The 22,697-nt window shown below is 40.5% G+C and overlaps 1 protein-coding gene across 8 annotated transcripts in view; it reads right to left on the bottom strand.

Moving 5' to 3' along the window:
- The window catches only part of PTGER3 (prostaglandin E receptor 3), a 225,914-nt gene extending 214,646 nt beyond the window's left edge, over nucleotides 1–11,268 (bottom strand). For 2 of the 8 annotated variants that reach the window (XM_020891712.2, XM_020891711.2), the window contains exon 1: nucleotides 4,899–11,258. In XM_020891712.2, the coding sequence (XP_020747371.1) occupies nucleotides 4,899–5,792 (894 nt within the window). In that variant the 5' untranslated portion in view covers nucleotides 5,793–11,258. Of the gene's footprint in view, nucleotides 1–4,898 lie in introns of all 8 variants that reach the window. The other 6 variants (XM_020891713.2, XM_020891714.2, XM_070467933.1 and 3 more) reach the window with 5 other exon arrangements.
- Nucleotides 11,269–22,697: the final 11,429 nt, after the last annotated feature.

Below are 22,697 nucleotides of genomic sequence, written 5' to 3'. Positions count from 1 at the left end.
TCTCCCAAATAAGAGAAACAGAATAACACATGGAAAAAGAGCTTAGATATCTATTAGCTCTACTTTAAGTCAAACAAACAAATCACTACAACAGGAAAAAGATGAAAAATAAACTCAGAGTCAAATATCTTGAATTAGAAATCTGGTTCTAATTTCTTCACACTTCAGTTCTTCATCTGAATGAAGCAGAACAGAGTGGCAGTTTCACAGCATGCAGTTAAATGAGGTAATGCATGTGAAAATACTTACCACAAAGAGTAGGACATAGTTGATGTGGAAGAAATGTTTGTTGAGTTAATCACTCTTTACCGTTGCTGTTCAATTGTTAAGTTGTGTCCAACTCTGTGAGACCCCATGGGCGGTGGCACACCAGGCTCCCCTGTCCTTCACTATCTCCTGAAGTTTGCTCAGATTCATGTCCAGTTGAGTAGGTGATGCGACCTAACCATCTCTTCCTCTGCTGCCCCCTTCTTCCTTTGCCTTCAGTCTTTCCCAGCATCAGGATTTTTTCCACTGAGTCAGCTCTTTGGATCAAATGGCCAAAGTATTAGAGCTTCAGCATCAGTCTTTCCAATGAATATTCAGGGTTGATTTCCTTTAAGATTGACTGGTTTAATCTCCTTGCAGTCCAAGGGGCTCTCAAGAGTCTTCTCCAAAACCACAATTCAAATGCATCAATCACTGCTTAAACTGACCATTTCTATCAGCATTACCTTTCTTTCTCTGATTTATCTCTTTCCACGGTCTCTACCCTTAGGCCCTAACAGACCTGCAGAAGCAAGTTGTTTCTGATCTCACTTTCCCATTTTCCAGCCCAAATCTATCCACACGCTACAGCTCTGACAATCTTTTAAAAATTCATTCCCCTATTCAAAAACCCAAAATAGAGGTTTTATAGCCTACAGGCCAAAGAACACAGTCCTCATCCTGCATTTATCCTCAATCCATCCACAGAACTCTTTCAAACCATTCTTCCTGTGTTTTCAGCGTCCACCCTCCCTACTCTCGTGAGCTGGGTTCCCGGACATTCACACTCTCAGCTGTGAGGTCAAGCTATGCCAGCCCAACTCTTTCTGGAAGCCTACTTTGGCAAATTCAGAGGGATTTCTTCCCAGAGCCAAAGGCATTGTTAATTACATCTAATCTTGTATTATTCTCTAATTGTTTCACTTACAAATGTGGGAATCCTACTTCTCTGAACAGATTATAATGCTTTGACCAGTTTTTAATGTCTACTTAATATCCCTCCACAATGCTTAAAAGTGAACTGTAGTAAACTAAAAAAAAAAAAAAAAAAAAACAAACCTAAGAATTCTGAATAATCTAAATTCTTATAAAAACAAATTATAGAAGATTTTTCCTATAATGTCAATTCATATGCTTAATCATTTTCCCTGAATTAACATCCTGAATACAAATGTATAGGCAGAGAAAATATTAGCAACTTAATAATACTTTTTATAACACTATAAAACACCATTACTTCTGTAAAATAACCTATTGCATCTATTTTTCACATGTAGTACATTTAAGGCAAATTTTCTATGTCAAAAAATATCAGTGATTCCTAAAACTTAAAAAACACTACATCTATGTTGCAAAATATCTCCTTGAGTCAAAACATCTCTGCTCACATCTGTGGCTATTGAGCAGGGAATTTGCTGGTTCAAGATTAAAGGCAAAGTTCCTAAGGCTGTTTTTATACAGTTCCTGAGTCATGGATGAGAAACTCTGTTCCTCATTCTCTCTTTTCACAGTGGAGATAGCTTTTCGCCTACTATTTTTAAGATGGCTACAGATTAGCCACTTACAGTGTTGGTATTGTAGCTGTTGTGCCTCTTTGAGGAGTGCCAGGTGTACAAAAGGGCAAACTGTCCTGATGGCTTCCTCTGAACAACAGCCTCAGGTTATTCCTGCTTCTGGAAACTTGGCTATCATGTCAAACAACTGGACTATTTGGTGATCGTAGTTCATAAAAAATCTAACGATAATAAGTCAAACAGATTGCATTGCTGAGTCAATTGACTGATTTCAACAGAATCTGATGCCTTATATTGACTAAGAAGTGTAAGTCATCTATCAATGGTGACATCACTTCCCACTATTCTCACTTAATTTCAGATTTTCTGTTGTATAGCTTCTGGGGGAAAAAAGTTTAAAAGCTTTTTGTTTACACCATAGATAAACCTCTATTTAAACCAGATAAACCCAGAAACGGCTCCTATTTACACAGCAGGAATTTGCAGCTAATTCATTTGGGATGTTTTCTTATTATGGTATCTATTCTTTGCTAAGTTTTTCAGCAGTGACAACTGAACATTATTGTCATCACGTTAGTCCTCCAAGATAAGATACACTCAGAGTCCTTTTAAGTAAGAATTTTGGATAATTAGATTAGTACCCTGTGCCCAATTTTTTTTCTTAAAGCTTACAGGGAATCTATATTTTATAATTAGGGAAAACATATTAAAAAAAAACCCTCTTACTTCAGCATTAATACACTAAAAATTCAGTTCACTAAATTCTAGTGTTTTCTTTCTTATAATTCCCTAATCTATTAAGAGAGCAGTTTTGCCATTTTCTTTCCTTTGAAATAATTCCAACTTTGTACTGCAGATCTTTCTGAAGATATTTGGAGATTTAACTTCAGTGGTGCACAAAACAGAAAATAGAATAATTACTTTAGTTCAAAAAATACCTATTTTGAAAACCACGAATTTCTTCTCTTTGATATGATCACATGTTGAATCTGTTTAATGTTTTTATGAGAACTGACCCAATAAACTTTGATAAAATGCTGCAAACCAATAAAGTTTATATGCAAATATTAAATGAAATTAAGTAAGATGAATTCCAAATACAGGGTTTCTTAAGAGTGAGTTTGATCATCCCAGGTTTCAGTTTTCAGAACTGATCTAAAGTCTTCATAAGGCCACTGTGCCCATCTTATTAGAAGCACAGTTTTGAAATAAAAAACACACTGCTTATTTTCTCTTCTAGTTAAAAAAAAAAGCAACAACTATAAGTCTGGTTAACTGTATGAGTAAGCATTTTATTCATATGATTTACCTTTTTCCTTGGATATATAGAGCACACAGAGAGTATGATAGAACAAACTCAAATACGTGGGACTCAAATGACTTGTGAAAAATTCAAATATTCTGTTTGCCTTTAAAGCTACATTAACTATCAATTGTAGTAAAGTGCTTATTATTTAGAATTCTTTTTTTCTTCTATTTGACTACCTACACACAGTAGAAGTAAATATGTCTAAAATTGGTGCTGGCTTTGATAAGCCATGGTGATGACATCAGCCTGACTTCTAGCTTCTGGAATGCAGAACTGAGACCTTACAGCGATTTGTGGACTATTCGGTCCCAGCATAACTCTCCTTGTCACAACCTATGATCCATTCCAAGCCAAGACTCTTGCTCTAAATATACTACACAATTAAACAAGAGTATTCTGGAATATGAGTGTTGTCAAATGCAGGAGTGGTGGGGGTGGGGTGGGGTGAGAGGAGAAAAGGAACTACAGTTCTCTTAAAAAGTACAAGGATTTTAAAATCGTACATGGTGTACGACAATGTTAATGTACTTCATATAACTTAATTGCACACTCAAAACTAATGGGAAATTTCATGTTATGTGTATTCTATCACAATTAAAAAAAGAAAAGCTCCGGACTTCCATGGTCCTGCCATGAAGATTCCAAGCTCCCAATGCAGGGGACACCGGTTGGATCCCTGGGTGGGGGAACTAAGATTCCGCAAGCCGCAAGATACAGATAAAAACTAAAACAAGAAAAAAAATGTAAAAAACCCTATATGTGGGTGGCTTCTGAAAACTGTGGATTTCAGGAGTTTTTCACAAGTGTCTAATAAGTTTCTAGTTCCGATGTGTCATCTGTTGTAACCCTGTCACAGTGACCAGGTCACTCTTGCAGGAATATTTACTGAGCTAGGTTGCTGGGGGCCTAGAAAAGCAACCATTCACCAGGAATTAGTAAATAGCACTTACACCAAATGTCGAGCTAAAAGGACCGCAGAGGAAAACCTGGAAAGTAAGATGTAAGAACAGGTGTTAGACAAGGAGCATGTGGAAACGTCACTTGCTCCCAGGCCGTGGGCCCCGTGAGGAGCTGCTAAGTGCAGAAACCTCTCCTTCCTATCCCAGGAAGGGCCTTCCCATCAGCGCCGCGTAGTGACCGCAAGGACAAGCCAAGGCTGGTCCGAAGGAGTTAGTAGGCCTGGGGGCCACCGGATGACTGTGGGTTCTCGCACTTCCTAGCGGGCGCAGCGGAATTTCAAAGGACGGAGGATGGCCGAGGGCGAGACGCCTCTCCACTCTCCTGCCTCGCCTCTGCCTGCTAGCAAGGCGAGCCGCGGCTGCTGCGGGAGGGCGCGCACTGGCTCAGCGGTTGTGCCTGTCCGCCGGGTGGCGGGTGCGGGGGGCGCCGGGAAAGTACCTCTGCAGAGTGAAAATCGACTCAGCGTGCGAGAGGTATTTGAAATAAGGAGAAAACCCAGAGTACCGGGCTAGACTTGTCATCGCCATTCTATTCTGCTCCTAGTGCTCCCGGGAGAAACCAGTTTCTGCACCAGCAGTGAACTAACACCTGGGTATCCTCTTACTCTCTCCGATTGGAATGTGAGCACCCCTGGGGTCTCCAGGCGTGCACAGGCTATGGCCTGATGCGATGCCTAGCACTTGGAAGGTGCTCAGCAGGTAAATGAGGAGCTATGTTCTGAAGCCGAGACCAAGAAGCGCAGGTGGAGCCCTTCCAGAGTTCGCCTCTTGCAGACACGCCCCTGCAGGTGTTGGCACTTCCCAAAGTCTCCCCTGCCCGCCGGCGCGCACACGCCCACCCCGAACTCCCCAGGCCCTGGAACTACCTACCAGCAAGGGCGACCAGCAGACCGACAGCACGCACATGATCCCCATGAGCTGGATGGCCGTCTCTGTCGTGATTCGGCCCCACTGGGCGCTGGACTGCGACGCCGTGGCCTTGGCCCTGCAGCGGGACACCAGGGCCTTAATGGTGGCCAGGTTGCAGGCGAAGGTGACCACCAGCGCCGAGAGCCCCAGGATGGCAAAGGCAGAAGCGAAGAAAACGTTGCCCCAGTTTTGCCGGGAGTTAGTCCCGTTGCCCTGAGGCCGGGTGCTAATGAAGCACCAAGTCCCAGGCCACTGGATGGTATACTGACCTACGCCCAGCAGCGGCAACAGGGCGAAGGCGAGCACGGCCAGCCACACGCCTAGCAGCACGGCGCGGGTGACGCTGGTCTTCATGTGGCTTGAGTACCAGTGCGGCGCCCGGGTGGCCAGCGCCCGCTCGACGGCCATGGCGCTGGCAATGAAGAGCGAGGAGAGCCCAAAGACGGTCATGGTCAGGCCGAAGAAGGCGCACAACCTCCCCGAGGGGTCGAGCTGCTCCCAGTGCTGGTGGGACAGGTAGAGGACGATGACCACCGGGCTGGTGAGCAGCTGCCCGACCATGTCGGTGAGCGCCAGCCAGCCGATGCACAGCAGGAACGACTTCTTGCGCTTGCTCTCCCGGCGCCTGTAGCTCTTCGACACGAGCGTTATGGCCAGCGCGTTGCCCACGAACCCGGTGATCATCATGGTCATCGAAAAGGCTACGGACACCGAGCCGCAGTCCTCGCTGGGCTCCGGGGGCAGCGTGAGGTTGCTCGGCGCCTCAGCGGCGCGCTCGGCCGCCCAGATGCCCGGGTCGGAGTGGTTGAAGCGCGTACAGAAAGGGGCGCTCGCGTGGTCCCGGGTCGCCTTCATATTGCCTTGGAGGTGAGGCAGGGACGGCACCTTGAGAAGAGCGACGGGAGCCGGCCGACCCGGCGCGGCAGGCGGCGGCTGTCGGTGGCGACCGGGGCTGGGGCTGGGGTCGCGGCTAGGCTGCCCTCCATGATGCGGGGCGCAGCCGCCGCCTCACTTCGCCACTAAGGCGGCGGCGCCGGGGCTCCCAGGCCAAGCAGGCAGCCGCGCCGTCGGCTCCCAGGCGTCCGGAGGTGCCCGGCGCCTGCTATAAGCCCGAGGGGGGCGGGGCGCCCGTGGGCGTGGGCCAAAGTGCAGTGGGAGGAGGACGCAGAAGCAGCCGAGAGCCTCCCTCTGTCTCTGTCTCTCTCTCTCTCGCTGCGGCTTGATCACTGCTTTGGCCGCCTGGGCTCCGAACATCCTTCCATTGGCAGAGGACTCCTCTCGAAATGCTCCAGCTCCTGCCGCGACCGGCCGCCCAGCCAGGCTGCCCCGCGCCGCCTCCGGTTCTCTGCCAGAGGAGAGTCGGTGAGAGGCTGGGGCTAAAAGGTCTCCCTCGGCTACCCCACCTCAGGCAAGTTGCCAAGGTGCCCGCCTTCCTCCTCCTCCATCCACAGAGGTTCACGTAAGGACCGGGTCTCCCTCCCGGGGCTCTTTTGTGGCCCTGGCAGGTTGTATCTCACCTACCTGACCCTGAGTAATCTAGGCAAACCACACTCCTGACGCGCAGATGAGCGTGAACATTTTTCCCTTTCTACTTTGGGACTCTCGCATGATCTTAAGCAGGCCAGGTTGTTCTGTCCCCAGGGGAGCACTGAAACTGTAAAACCAATAGTGCCATAAGATTCAAGGGAATAGGTACAGGAAGACAAAATAAAATCAGACTTCGGATTCAAAAATAAAGAAATCCCAACTACCAACCCCCTTCATCACCAGCCTAAATTCTTCTCCTTCCTTAACTTTAAATATATATATATATATTAATTAATTAATTAAAAATATTTTTAACATTTAGCTAGGGCAAAAGGGGCTAGAGGCAGGTGGCTGCCACTCACTATTTCACTGTCTCAGCACATCTGAATTATTGAAATCAAAGGCTGCTAGCCTGTGGGAGTGAGGGGAGGTGGGCCAGAGAAACAAGGCAAACTCTTAGAAAGCCTGCAACCATCTTTCTCCACCCTGGACCATTCTTATGCAATTAGGACTAGAAACTGCATTTAGATGTTATGAAGGTCTTCACATTTAGTGAAAATGGGCATAATCACTCAGTAACATCTTTTATTAAGCCAATATTTTATGTGTTTCACAACCATTTCCCTATTTTTTCTCAGACATCCTCCAAGTATTATTACTCCCCTTTTAAGGTGAGGTAACTGAAGTTAGAGGATGTGCCCAAGTCTTTCAGCAATTCTCCAGTCTCCAACTTCTTATCTGAAGCACAGTGTTCTTTACATAGATACCATAACCACTCTCAACAGGTGATAAGACCAGCAGTTCTCAAATCTAGGGAGAGTCTAGTTTTTCTGCCTTTTCATCTTGTCGGGGAAGTGGAAAGATTTTAAAAATTATTTTCGAACTTCATTTTCCCTCATATTTAAGACATTAGATCTAATCATTCAGCTCAGTCGTTTCCATCGTGTCCGGCTCTGTGCCACTCTATGCGCTGTAACCTGTGAGGCTCCTCGATCCTTGGGATTCTCCAGGCAAGCACACTGCAGCGGTTTGTCATGCTCTCCTCCAGGGGAGCTTCCCGTCCCAGGGATGGAACCCTCGGCATCTCCTGCGTTTTCTGTATCGCAGGCGGATTCTTTACCGCTGAGCCAGTTGGGAAGCACATTTACTCAGCCCTATGAAGACCATTACTCAGACTTTCAGAGCAAGGCTGGGTCAGTTCAGTTGTTGTCTTTTCCAGCTTAGTTGATCTTATTGGATGTAAATGAGTGGTAGGATATGAGAATGGAGTATGTCCCCTTGCATTCTTTCTATGCTGTTGTTTTGACTCCGTATCAGAGTCTGAAAAAAAAATCATTATAGGGCTATATAGTTTTTAAAGGAGAAAAAGCAAAAATGAAATGTAAATTCTATTTTAACAACATGCATTAATCACATTACTAATTTTATTTTGTTTTACTGTTTTTTTCTTTTACTTTTTTCAAATTTATTTGTAATGCCATGTGTCTAATGAGAACAACTAAGAAGGAATAGAGAAGTGGTTCATTTTTTAAATCTTCCCCCCAAGCTTTTATTAGTTTTAATTAGTCTCAAACTCGTATTTGTGAAAATGTTTTTCTAAAGTGTCATTGGAAAAGTAAAATAATATTCAATGGTATTCCCAGATACAGGTTTTATCCAAAGCATTGGATTGAAAGTACATATCAAAATTTAATGTTATAGCAATAAAACTCTAGTGTAACTGTATATTTATTTTAAAATTTAAAACCTTTCCATGATTTATACAGCAAAAAAAAAACTAAACAAAACAAAGCCAATCTACAATGACATCAAAACTTACTATTTATGAATATTTGTCTTCTTTGAAAATTTTGTTTCCCTCACTGCAGTACACACCAGTTAGACTACATAAGAGTTAAAATATAAGGGCATATAGTATCAGTTAATGCTAGCCTCTCTTAACTCACCTCCACCAATGCCTTAAATGTACTGCCTTTCAGAGTTTTTGTATAACACTTTCCTCCTTTCTGTGTATTGATTCCTAAGTTGTATGTTTTGTAGCTATTCACCTTGAAAACAAGTAATTTGGAGGATCTGAGGTGTCACTATAGAATGCTAGCAGCACTTCTTGGTGTCAGAACAGAAACAGTCTGAATTGTGTTGTTCTGAAACATCACCGCCCTCTAGTGACCCAAAGGTTAATAACATGCCATATAATTTCTGAACAATACATGCTTCGCTTAAGGACCTCTGATACTTTTCATAGGGACCTAACTCATTAATACATAACTGTTGTCATTCTGTCTTCCTTTGAGTGTCTGTTTAATCAATATTCCAGTGAGGATTAAAGTTATAAAGTCAGGTAACTGAAAGACCACATATTCAAAAACTTTTAAAAAGATTTTAAAGCATGTATTCACCCATTATGTAATTTTAACTGACATTATGCCTAGAAGTGATTTTAGTCCATAAATTTAAATCACCTATTGTATCTTACATCTTAAAATTCATGACATATGTCAGTACTTAGCTGGTGCTGATGAATTTATTGTATATACTTCTACTGAACTTCTATCAGGAAATCTTAAAATAGACATAAATTAAAAAAATAATAAATTAAGTCCTGAATAGTCACTGGAAGGACTGATGCTGAAGCTGAAGCTCCAATACTTTGTCCATCTGATGCGAAGAACTGACTCATTGGAAAAGACCCTGATGCTGGGAAAAATTGAAGGCAGGAGAAGAAGGGAACGACAAAGGATGAGATGGTTGGATGGCATCACTGACTCGATGGGCATGAGTTTGAGCAAGCTCTGGGAGCTGGTGATGGACAAGGAAGCCTGGTATGCTGCAGTCCATGGGACAGCAAAGAGTCAGACATGACTAACTGAACTGGAAAAAATTAATAAATAGTTTCACACAATCAAGCCCTTGATTACCTGAAAATATCTGCAGTTCTTACTCTATAGAGACAACTACTAATTTCAGCATGTTTTCAAGTCATTTATTCAATAAATATTGGGTCTTGTCTGCCAGTCTAGTAGTTAAGACTCCATGCTTCCAATGCAGGGGATGCAGGTTCAATTTTTGGTGGGGAACTAAGATCCCACATGCTGTGTGGTGCAGCCAAAAATAAATAGTGAGCACCCACTCTATGTCAGACACCATACAGTTGTCAAGGACATAAGAAAAGCAAAAGTTTCTGCATTTACAGAGTTTATATTTTAATGGGAATCTCTTGATTTTTTACCCAAAATAACAGAAGAATGCTAAACTCAGTGGCTTTTGTGATTTGTCATGCAAATCAAGAAACCCAATTTTAGAAACAATGTACAGTTTTGATGAAAAAGTGGAAAAATGTGTAGTCTTCAGCATCAAATAAGATTTATCTCAGGAACACATTGTAGATGTAGCTCTCAAACATTAATCAATATAATTAGTAGTTCAGCAAAATAAAGGAGACACTTTAAGTCTTTTCTAAATCAATTATCTGGATACCCTAAGCCCCTTTTATTGACTGCCTCTTTTCCAAACTTTTCTTTCTGTTTCATTATATGCTTAGTAATTTTTAACTGAAAATTGGACATTAAAGTTCATATAGTGTAGTGACTGTGGATTTCATTTTTCTTCTGAAGATTACTGATTTGGTAGTGATGGGGTGGTCCTTTTGGCAGTTAACATGCCTGGATTCAAATGCTAACATTTTCTCTCCTCTGATAGGCAGCTACTGTTGGCTCTTGTCTCTTCATGGCTACTCTTTAAGCCTGGTTTCCTGTGAATTGATCTATCCTATCTAATGCAAAGAGCCAACTCAATGGAAAAGACCCTGATGCTGGGAAAGACTGAAGGCAAAAGAAAAAGGGGGTGGCAGAGGATGAGATGGTTAGATGGCATCACTGGCTCAATGGACATGAATTTGAGCAAACTTTGGGAGAGAGCAGAGGACAGAGGAGCCTAGCATGCTACATACAGTCCATGGAGTCACAAAGAGTTAGACATGATTTATCAGCCAAACAACCAGAACATACCTATGATTTGTTGGTTGTTCAGTGGTGGGGATCATTCTGTCTGGTTTATTTGCTTATAGGGGGTCTCTTCTAATTTCTAGCTGTTCTGTCAGTTTGGGGCTGTGCCCTGGTATTTCAACCCGGTGAAGCTTCAGCTTGCTTTTTTAAATTAGGTTCCAGGGCAATTCTGTCGTTCACATATAGTTTGGCTGTCAACTGTAATTTGGACAGAAGTTCCGGTCAACTCTTTCTGTGGTTCTCATTGTTTGAATTTCCTATTGAAATCTGCAGTGGTTTTTCTAACCTTGAACTCCAATCTCACGCACTTTTTGCCAATGAGGTGGCAATTTCTCTACTACTATTTCCTGTGAGATAGTCATGAGGATTGGGTATCACCTCAGTCCAAAAGGCCAGAAGTCTTAATCCTTACCCCTGTCAGTTGGTTTTTTGAGATAAATTTTTCTTCTAGTTCTGTGTGCTTTTGAATGCTTTCCAATAAATTTAAATAGTTGTTTTAAATCTTTTAACCAGACTTTATAATTGTTATCTGCAGGACAGTGATATTGGCATAATGACATACGTGCAGTTCACTGGAATAGTATGCTTATGTTAGTCCATTGAACTTTATATAGATGTGTGTGTGTGTGCTCAGTCGTGTCCGACTCTGTGCAACCCCATGATAACTCACCAGGCTCCTCTGTCCATGGAATTATCTAGGCAAGAACACTGGAGCGGGTTCCTATTTCCTTTTCCAGGGAATCTTCCTGACCCAGGGATGGAACCCTCAGCTCTTGTGTCTCCTGCACTGGTAGGTGGATTCTTTACCACTAGCTCCACCTGAGAAGCCCACTTTATATAGATATGTAGTTATATATATATATATATATATACATATATACATATATATATATATGTTTATATAGATATATAAATATACAGAGATATAGATACAAAGATATGTATACACACATACATACATAAATGAAAATTCAGTTAATTTTCAGCAGTGTTAAGGTAATTCAGTAAAGTTTTCACAAATGGTGCTGGGAAAACTGGATACCTATGTGCAAATAAAAATGAACACAATCCTTATCTCATACCACACACAGGCTATCATTAAATAAATTTATTTAATCTTAAAACTATAAACCTTCTAAATTAAAATAGGAGAAAAACCCTTGTGATTTCTTTACCCTCTCATTGTTACTAGAAGTATTCCTATAGCTTTTTCTTGTCTTTTGAACATTTAACAAATGTGATTATCTCTTTTGGTCATTATATATAGAAATTCTTTATAATCTTCTTAAATACCAGAATAACTTTTTTTTTCCTTGAATGTTTGGAGCATAATTTTTCTGAATGTTTAGGTTATAATTTTTTGTTATTAGCAGCAATTGTACAATAAAATTTTTATAGTTATTGGTGTGTACATTTGTGGGGCATATTTTTATCATGATAAATCCTTAGGAGAGGATTGATACAGCCCAAATTTGTATCCGCAGCCTATACTTCTCCTGGAATTCCAGCCTCGTTTATCCAACTGTCATCCCACTTGGATAACCCAATAACATCACACTATGTTCAAATGGAACTTCAAATTTTCTTCCCCACTCCTGGTTATACCTGAGTCTTCCCCATTGCAATATATAATAATGCCATCCACAAACTCAAGCCAGAAATCAAATGGCCATCCTTGACTCTTCATTTTTCATTCTCTTTTCCAACCCATTAATCAGTAATATTAATTCTATTTCCAAAATATGCACTCACTGTCTCCATCTTCACAGCCACTGTCTTGGTTCAGGTCACTGCCATCATTTACCTAATCTACTATTGTTTTTAATTGTCTTGGTTTTATCATTTTAAATTTTATTGTGACAAAATAAGCTAAGCAAAGCTTAAGTAGCATGTAGATTTTATTTTAAAAAAATTGATTGATTTGGCTGAGTCTTTGTTGCTGCGTGCAGGCTTCTCACTAGAAGCATGGTGGCTTCTCACTAGGAGCGTGGTGGCTCCTCTTGTTGTGGAGTTCAGGCTCTAGAGCATGTGAGCTTCAGGAGTTGCAGTGCATGAGCCCAGTAGTTGTAGCTTGCAGGTTCTAGAGCACAGGCACAGTAATTGTGGTGCACGGGCTTAGCTGCCCCGAGGCATGTGGGATCTTCCTGGATCAGGGATTGAACCTGTGTCTCCTGCACTGACGAATTCTTTACCGCTGGGCCACCAGGGAAGCCCATATATTTTTAAAGGTTAATGGTATTTTCTACACCTGTCCTTATTTTCACTTCCAAACTAACCAACATGAACAGGTTGTGGTGTATGACTTCAGATTTTTCTTTATGCTCATACAAAGGTACATTGACTTACAATACATGGGTTCCTGCTGCTCTGTTTGCTGGCTCTGAATCACAATCTGCGTAAAATATATTTTACTGTTAGTTTGGATCTCCCTAACTAGTAAAGTTAAATCCATTTTCACAAGTCTATTAACTTCGTTGATTTTGGTGCACTGCCCATTGGATTATCATTATGCTATTAATTTGCAGGAGCTCTTTGGATATTTAGATACCCACCACCTGTTTCTCATTTTCCTACCCTATCATTTTGCTTTTTTTTGTGTCATGTTTATTACCATATGTAGAAAATTTGTTCAGTAAAATGTTCATCTTTCCCTTTATATTTTTAGGATTATTGCTTAAGAAAGTTAAAGTTTCTCCTTAATTTCTATACTTGTTACATTTGGAAAATACTGCTTTAAAAATCATGTTTAGCCATATAATAAACTAAATCATAATTCTTCTCTTAAATACCATTTTATCACATACTAAATTTCTATATAGCCTAGAATCTAGATCTTGGTTTCTAAGTATCATTCTCCAATAAGAACTACCAGAGCTCCTTGGAGAAATGACTGATTGATGGCTGTGGCAGGGAAGATAGGAGCCTACAGCATCTGTATTAGCAAAAATTAGAGTGCTCAAAAGACAAAAGGATGGTGATATGTCAAAGAAACACAGGAGTCAACGTAAAACAGTTCCCAATGGCTAACTGCAACAATCTGACCAATAAAATATATAATGGAATCCTGAATATAATCCAAATATAAATATACACAGGTCCATACTGATATAAATGAGTAGATAAATGAATAAAAGAGGCAAACCTGCTTAATATATGTAGATGCTCCCCTCTCCAGGAACTGAAACACAGTCCCTCTTATTGAGGGTATGCTTGACTTCATGACTTTAAGGAATTTATTGTGCTTTGAGTTTCAGATACTGCATTTTTAGATAGAAGACTGAAGGCATCCTGCATCATCAGAAAATGGCATTTTAAAAAATAAGAGTATTTTAGACTTATGTGTATTGTCCTTTTAGACACAATATCACACACTTAGTAGACTTTGGCATAGGGTAAACATAACTTCTATAGGCACTGGCAAGCCAGTAGGTTTGTGTGAGTTGCTTTACTGTGATACCCGCTTTACTGTGGTGGTCTGGAATTGGAAAGGTAGTATCTCCAATGTATGCCTGTGCTTCCAAAGAATATAGTATAAAAAGAAAACAGGAGTACCTTTATAATGGAGAAATCTGGCAAACCCTGTCTTAACAAAGTGACGGTTACCATCTCCCAATAATGTCATGTGGATATATCTCTTGACATGTGATGAGCAAGGCACTTCACTCCTACAGTAACCTTTCCATAACCGATAACCCCAGTCTAATCATGAAAAGAAAGTAACAGATAAACCCCAAATGAAGATCATTCTACAGGATACCAGACAAGTACGCTGGTGGTCAGGTATTCTGTAGAATACCTGGTAAACTGGTGGAAATTAAAGGAAATCTGGATTTAATGGTAACGTGTGAATATTGGTTTCTTGCATTCTTGCAAATTATGCCAAATATTAAGGGTACAGGAACTCTTATTATCTTTAAGTTTTCTATATATATAAAAAATTATTCCCCCCAAAGATATATAAGGATGTATTCTTTTCTGTAATCTCTTACTTTATTCCACTAAGTTATTTATATTTCTAGGTGAATAGTTTTGACTGGCTCAGATCACAAACTCCTTATCACAAAATTCAGACTTAAATTGAAGAAAGTAGGGAAAACCACTAGACCATTAAATGACCTAAATCAAAATCCATTATGATTATACAGTGGAAGTGACAAATAGATCCAAGGCATTAGATCTGACAGAGTGCCTGAAGAACTATGGGTGGGGTTTGTAACATCGTACAGGAGGCCGTAATCAAAACAATCCCCAAGAAAAAGAAATGCAAAAAGGCAAAACGGTTGCCTTGAGGAGGCCTTACAAATAGCTGAGAAAAGAAGAGAAGGAAAGGCAAAGGAGAAAAGGAAAGATATACCTATCTGAATGCAGAGTTCCAAAGAATAGCAAGGAGAGATAAGAAAGCCTTCCTCAGTGATCAATGCAAAGAAATAGAGGAAATCAATAGATTGGAAAAGACTAGAGATCTCTTCAAGAAAATTAGAGCTACCAAGGAAACATTTCATGCAAAGATGGGCACAATAGATGACAGAAATGGTGTCAACCTAACAGAAGCAGAAGGTATTAAGAGGTGGCAAGAATACACATAAGAACTATACAGAAAAGATCTTAATGACCCAGATAACCACAATAGTGTGGTCACTCACCTAGAGCCAGACATCCTGGAATGCAAAGTCAAGTGGGCGTTAGGAAGCATCACCAAGAACAAAGCTAGTGGTGGTGATGGAATTCCAGCTGAGCTATTTCAAATCCTAAAAGATGATGCTGTGACAATGCTGCACTCAGTATGCCAGCAAATTTGGAAAACTTGGCAGTAGACACAGGACTGGAAAAGGTCCATTTTCATTCTAATCCCAAAGAAAGGCAACGCCAAAGAATGTTCAAACTACCACACAATTGCACTCATCTCTCATGCTAGCAAACTAATGCTCCAAATTCTCTAAGCTAGGCTTCAGCAGTATGTGAACCGGACAGTCGGATGTTCAAGCTGGATTTAGAAAAGGCAGAGGAACCAGAGATCAAATTGCCAAGATCTGTTGGATCACAGAAAAAGCAAGAGTTCCAAAAAATTTCTACTTCTCCTTTATTGACTACTCCAAAGCCTTTGATTGTGTCAATCATAACAAACTGTGGAAAATCTTCAAGAGATAGGAATACCAGACAACCTGACCTGCCTCCTGAGAAATCTGTACACAGGTCAAGAAGCAATAGTTAGAACCAGACATGGAAAACCAAACTGGTTCCAAATTGGGAAAGGAGTATGTCAAGGCTGTATATTGTCACTCTACTTATTTATCTCATATGCAAAGTACATCATGTGAAATGCCAGGCTAGATGAAGCACAAACTGGAATTAAGATTGCCGGGAGAAATATCAATAACCTCAGATATGCAGACGACACCACCCTCATGGTAGAAAGCGAAGAGGGACTAAAAGAGCCTCTTGATGAGTCAGTGAAAAAGCTGATTTAAAACTCAACATTCAAAAAACAAAGATCCTGGCATCCAATTCCATCAGTTCATGGCAAATAGAAGGGGAAACAATGGAAACCGTGACAGACTTTCTTTTCTTGGGCTCCAAAATCACTACAGATGGTGACTGCAACCATTTCTTGCTCCTTGGAAGAAAAGTATGACAAACTTAGACAGCATATTAAAAAGCAGAGACATTATTTTGCCAACAAAGGCCTGCCAGTCAAAGCTATGGTTTTTCCAGTAGTAATATGGACGTGAGTTGGGACTATAGAGAACTGAGTACTAAAGAATGGATGCTTTTGAACTGTGGTGTTGAAGACTCTTGCGAGTCCCTGGGACTGCAAGATCAAACCAGTCAATCCTGACGGAAATCAGTCCTGAATATTGATTGGAAAGAATGATGCTGAAGCTGAAACTCCAGTACTCTTTGGCCACCTGATGCAAAGAACTGACTCATTGGGAAAAGACCCTGATGCTGGGCAAGATTTAAAGCAGAAGGGCATATATATGGGATTTAGAAAGATGGTTAACAATAACCCTATACGCAACACAGAAAAAATCACAGATGTCTAGAACAGACTTTTGGACTCTGTGGGAGAAGGCGAGAGTGGGATGATCTGAGAGAATAGCATTGAAACATGTATATTATCAATTGTGAAACAGATCACCAGTCCAGGATTGATGCATGAGACAGGGTGCTCAGGGCTGGTGCACTGGGATGACCCTGAGGGATGGGATGCGGAGGGAGGTGGGGGGGGGGGGGTTCAGGATGGGGAACACACGTAAATCCATGGCTGATTCTTATCAATGAATGGCAAGAACTATTACAATATTTTAATTAGCTTCCAACTAATATTAAAAAAAAAGATGAAATGGTTGAATGGCGTCATGGACTTGATGGAGGAGTTTGAGCAAGCTCAGGGAGTTGGTGATGGACAGGGAAGCCTAGAGTGCTGCAGTCCATGGGGTCGCAAGGAGTCAGACACGACTGAGTGACAGAACTGAACTGAGCTTCACGTAAATGGAATCAAATAGAGCACACATACTCAAACTTTCCAAGTGTATTTGAAGTGTTTTTTGTTGCTAGGTAGTGTCTGTTAGGTCAAGTTGACTGATCTCCCCATTTTTGCCATACAGTTCTATCAAGTTTTGCTTCATGTTTTCGACTTTTACTTGCATAAACGCTTATGATTATGCTTTCGACTTACGTGATTCTTCATTCCTGTTCTTTCCTGTTTTTACTACAGGAAAGAGTGAAAGAGAAGAGTGAAAAAGCTGGCTTAAAACTCAACATTCAAAAAACTAAGATCACGGCATCCGGTCCAATTACTTCATGGCAAATAGATGGGGAAGCAATGGAAACAGTGACAGACTATTTTCTGTCTGTGATAGAACTGCAGTATTCCCACCCTTTCACTTCTAACCTATTTGCATCTTTATATTCACAACAGCTTTCTTCTAAGAGCCTATTGGTCTTGCTCCATTTATCTAGTGTGACAGTCTCTTTTATTATGGAAGTGTTTGAACAGTGGTTGGGCTTAAACCTATTTTCCATCATGTTTCCTTTTTCTGCCTCCTTTTGCATTATTTGTGATTCCATTTTTCTCTTTTGTAAGTGTATTATGTGTAACTCCTGATTATGTTTGGTGGTTGCTTTTATAATATACATCTTATCAAAATACCTTCAAGATATGTACAACTTTGTTTATAACCCTACAAATAGCTCACTTCCATTTCCCCCCTTTTGACCTGAGCAACTTCTGTTTACTTGCACCTAGGTCTCACAATCTATTTGCTTTAAACAATTATCTTTCAGTGACTTAAAAAACAAACCTATATTTAACCACATAACACTTTCTGTGCTATTACTGCGTATATCCAATTTCCATATGATACCAATTTTCTTTTGCCAAAAAATAAATCTAATTTTTCTATTAGAGATTCAACTTTGGAGAAGTTAGAAAGTTTATACACATTTGAACGGGTATATATAAAATAGTAGGCCGACTTTTTAAAATACCTTTAAAGATACTGCACGATCTTCTGTTTTTCGCTGCTCCAACAGTACTGGCTGTCATCCTTACCATTTCTATATAAATAACTTTTTCTCTGGCTGCTTTTCATCTATATCACAGGGTTTCAACAACTTGATTATGAATAGATCTGCTTAGATTTACATGTCTATGCGTAGACCTTGATGTGGAATGCTTTGTGAGAAGCATTTAAACTCAAGGATTTTACATCAAGTATTTGATTCATTTCCGTAAAGTGGGGAAAATGTTACAAGTTAAATGTCCCAATATCCTCTTGGCATTTTTTCTATTGCAGGGTTTTAGTAATGCAGGTGCCAGAGCACTGGGTTATGCAGCCTGAGAAGTACTTACATGGTCTTCATTTCTGGTACAGAATTAACGAGAACACTTTGCGACCTTTCCTTTTCGATGCTTCTTATGTATTGAGAACAGTGTGATATACAGCAATGCAATTTTGTAATTCCAACTACACCATTTACAAAGGTACAAATGTTTAACTTTCTCTGATCATAGTCACTAGTATCACATTAAAATTCTTAAGCTCTAATAGCCACATAATCCAAATTACAATAAGATGATTTATCTTTTCTGCTCAGAATTCTGATGTGAAGTATTTAAGCATTGAAAAGGCAACATTTTCAGCAGACTTGAATAATTAGAGGTAATAATGTCATTAAGAGGATTAATGCAATTACTAATTTATCAGGTTTGTGTCATCCACATCATTTCCATGTTTTATTTTCAGGTTTTTAGTTCACTAAAGAGCAAATAACTCCTCATTTACATTTCTCATAATAAATGTCCAAATCATCTTTGCCAATAAAATGAACTTTACTGGTGTAGTTATCGATCAATAATATTTTATGCTTTTTCTATTAAAAGCTTTTAGGGCCTCAAAACCTATTAAATACGGTTGTAACTAGTCTATGTTTACTGTTCTAAAAATTTAAGTAACTACATGACAGTATTTTAATAAACACGAAATCATTTTGACCTCTATTATCTGTTCCTACATAAGAACATGAAAGCTAATTTTTAAATTCATTGCTTACTTTGCAAATGACACACTCCAATGTATTTAGTTCCAAGAGTTGTACATTCTAAAGGAATTCAATTTACCAATTCATAAGCAAACTTGCTTAGGTTGGTATTTTTGCAGAGACATGTTAGGAATAAACCAATAGCTTACTAAAATTCTCTTACTTTCTGAATAATTCTGTGCTTCTGTCCTTAGGAGTATAAAAAGAAACTAAACAGATTTCAAAACATATACCAGTAAGGCTTGGTTTCCAATCTTCTCTTCAGTTTAGTTCAGTTCCGTCGCTCAGTCGTGTCTGACTCTTCGCGACCCCATGGAAATCTTGTCTTAGCTGTTCACAATAAACCTAAATTGGTGTTTTACTGGGCTTTCCTGCTGGCTCAGATGGTAAAGAATCTGCCTGTAATGCAGGAGACTTGGGTTCAAACCCTGGGTTGGGAAGTTCCTCTGGAGAAGGAAATAGCAACTCACTCCAGTATTCTTGCCTGGAGAATTTCACGAACAAAGGAGCCTGGCGGGCTACAATCCATGTGGTCACAAAGAGTTGGAGGCGACTGAGTGACTAACACTTTAAGTTGGCATACATCGAGGACAATAAACAGTGTTTACATGCAATTTCTAGATTCTATATGACACTGAAGCATAGCTGGATGAGTAAATGCAAACCTTATTAGCTTGTGATGAAATGGAAATATTAAATTGGGGAAAAACAGAAAGAGAGTCCAGTTTGGTAACTGGCTATCATAACTTAAGAAAAACTCCTGCAACCAAATGTTTACCAGTGAAGAATAAGCATTTATTAGTATTGGAGGAAAAAACTGACTAAACCCTTGAAGAAACATGAGATATTTATATTTATTCCCTTGTCAACACTGGGTGCTAGCTATAGAATGCTGAAAGAGCTAGAAATACTGGGTAAAATACTTTCAAGAAATTCACCTGAACTATGGGAACTCAGGAATCAAGGAAAGCATGTGAGTGTTTTGAATCGAGTCATGAAGAGCAAGTGAAAAAGGGATGGTAATGAGGTGTGTACAGGGCATAGGAAACTTGCACATAGATGGAAATTTATCACAAGTAGTCGGCATGGCTCATGGGGATAGCTATATAGGCTTTGTGCCCAAGTTTGCTGGAACAGGCAGGGGGAAGGGAAAGTGTGGTAGTCACAAACGATTTTAGTTTAATCCTGAAAACCATAGGAAAATTTTTAAACAAGGAAATTACATGAACACAAACAGCTTAAAACCACTCTGAGTACTGAAAGGATAACTACTTGGCTAAATATCATTTAGCAAACACTGTGGAAGACCTCTAGAGTATGTCAGAGGGGGAGTGAGTGAGTGTTAGTCGCTCAGCTGTGTCCAACTCTTTGCAACCCTAAGGACTGTAGCCTGCTAGGCTCCTCTGTCCATGGGATTCTCCAAGCAAGAATATTGGAGCGGGTTTCCATTCCCTTCTCCAGACGATCTTCCTGACCCAGGGATCAAACCCAGGTCTCCTGCATTGCAGGCGGATTCTTTACCGTCTACATATGCCATATGGCAGCCTGGAGGCCCAATAACCATTAAGAGCCAACTTTCGTATCTTAGCCCATTAAACCAAAACACTGGTAGCAGTAGTGGAACATTGTGGGCTTGAGGGTTAAGAACCACTGATTCAAGGTTGCTGCTGCCACTGCTAAGTCGCTTCAGTCGTATCGGGACTCTGAGCGACCCCACAGACGGCAGCCCATCAGGCTCCACAGTCCCTGGGATTCTCCAGGCAGGAACACTGAAGTGGGTTGCCATTTCCTTCTCCAATGCATGAAAGTGAAAAGTCAAAGTGAAGTCCCTTAGTCGTGTCCGACTCTTAACGACCCCATGGACTGCAGCCTACCAGGCTCTTCCGTCCATCGGATTTTCCAGACAAGAGTTCTGGAGTGGGGTGCCATTGCCTTCTCTGATTCAAGGTTAACTCAGATTTATTTGAGGTGGGAAGGCAAAAGAGAAATCTAAGAGGACCCTCCACCCTAAGTTACTGATAATGTTGTTTATCAATGTGAAACATACTAGTTTTGATGGGCAGATTACATGGATAGTAATTAGATTGTTGAAACCGGTCGACATTTAAAAAGACACACAGTAGGCAGTTTAATGGATCTGGTGCTACAGAAAGGGGTGAGTAGGAATACTTGAGTATTACCATACAAAATATCTGAGGCCATGAGTAGGGAGTAATATTCAGTTATTTGCTGTATACTCATACGCTAGTCATAAAAATGTCCAATGTCATACAGGTTCCATGAAGTAAAAGTTCAAACCTGGCTCTCTGACTCAGGGGGAAGAGTCCAGATAGAAATGAAGTATCACTGCCAAACCCACCAGTGGGATCATATCCATTCACTTCATATTACATTCAGGGAAGAGGTACTCAGTCTCTGATAATGGCATTGAGAATAGATCACAGATGTTTCAGTTTGGGGGTAGGTACAAAACTCTTTGTTCTGAGTGCCTGACTAAGGTCTTTAATTATCACCGTTTTCAGGCACTATTCAATGTGATGCAGTTTATTTCTCACAGCATTATTACTTGGTTCCTTCTTTTTCTAAGGTTTTAAACCACCACTGTATTTTGGATCTCCTCAAACACAACCAAATCTTGAGGCTTCAGGAATTAGCTCACCTTATTCATCAGTAAACCTGTCCTTCAAGACTGCTCAAGTCAATTCTTTAGTCTGCCTCTTCATTCAGACAAGACTGATTTTCTTCCCACTTTAGCAGAGACTTTATTATGTGAAAGCAGTTGTCCTACATATACTTGAGCTTCAAATCCAGGTCTTATTCGGTTGAATAATGTATATAGCATTCTTCTTCTTAAGTATATGTCAATTATTCACTTATGTATAAGTTACCAGTTATTGTTCTTTTCTTATGCTAGTATGTTTACTTTGCTAAATACAGGCATTTGCAAACTATTAGTTATCACATGTTCATCTTTTAACCATGTGCAACGCTACAACACCCTCTTGTAAGCATCCATGTGGTTCAATGTGGCTGGTAAAAAAAACAAAACTGTGTTTACTGGTCTTTCAGTGCCTATGCACTTGGCTCTAATGCCACCTGAATTCATTCTTACTGATATTCTATTTAACTGTCAAGGCTCCTACTTAAGGTCAAGGCTCCTATTTAAGGTCAAAGCTATCACCATCACCAAGGTCTAGATTTTATTCCCTCACCTACCTGATGATAAACCCCCCTCTCCAACAATTCTTCCTTCCTTCCCTTTCTCCATCATCTACCAGAACGGAGGCAAGTCAAAGGTTAAGAGTCAATCTGAAAAGGACACTCAATAGCCAAAGCTGGAACAGTTTGAGCAGAAAACAACACAGCATTCAACTATGACTTAAAGAATAAATATGCAGAAGTCTATACAAGTGTAAACAAATAGGAGACAAATCTAAAAGTGAATTCAAATATGCATAGACAGCCTTTTCCCACAGGGGGGTGGAATTTAATTCTCCCCATCCCTACTCTGAAGGTGAGCTACACTTAGTGACTTGCTGACAAAGAATGAAGTAGATTAAGGGGGAAAAAACTGAACTACAATGGTGATTTCAGGCAATTTCCGTGAGAAAAGCACTTTTCTTCTGTGGCATCTGCTCTGAAACTCACAAACTCAGTCTAATCACAAGAAAACCCAGACAAACTC

This window comes from Odocoileus virginianus, chromosome 5 (assembly GCF_023699985.2).
Source record: "Odocoileus virginianus isolate 20LAN1187 ecotype Illinois chromosome 5, Ovbor_1.2, whole genome shotgun sequence".
Classification (NCBI taxonomy): Eukaryota; Metazoa; Chordata; class Mammalia; order Artiodactyla; family Cervidae; genus Odocoileus; species Odocoileus virginianus.
The sequence above is the reverse complement of the archived record's forward strand: the minus strand, read 5'-3'. Positions and strand labels throughout refer to the sequence as shown.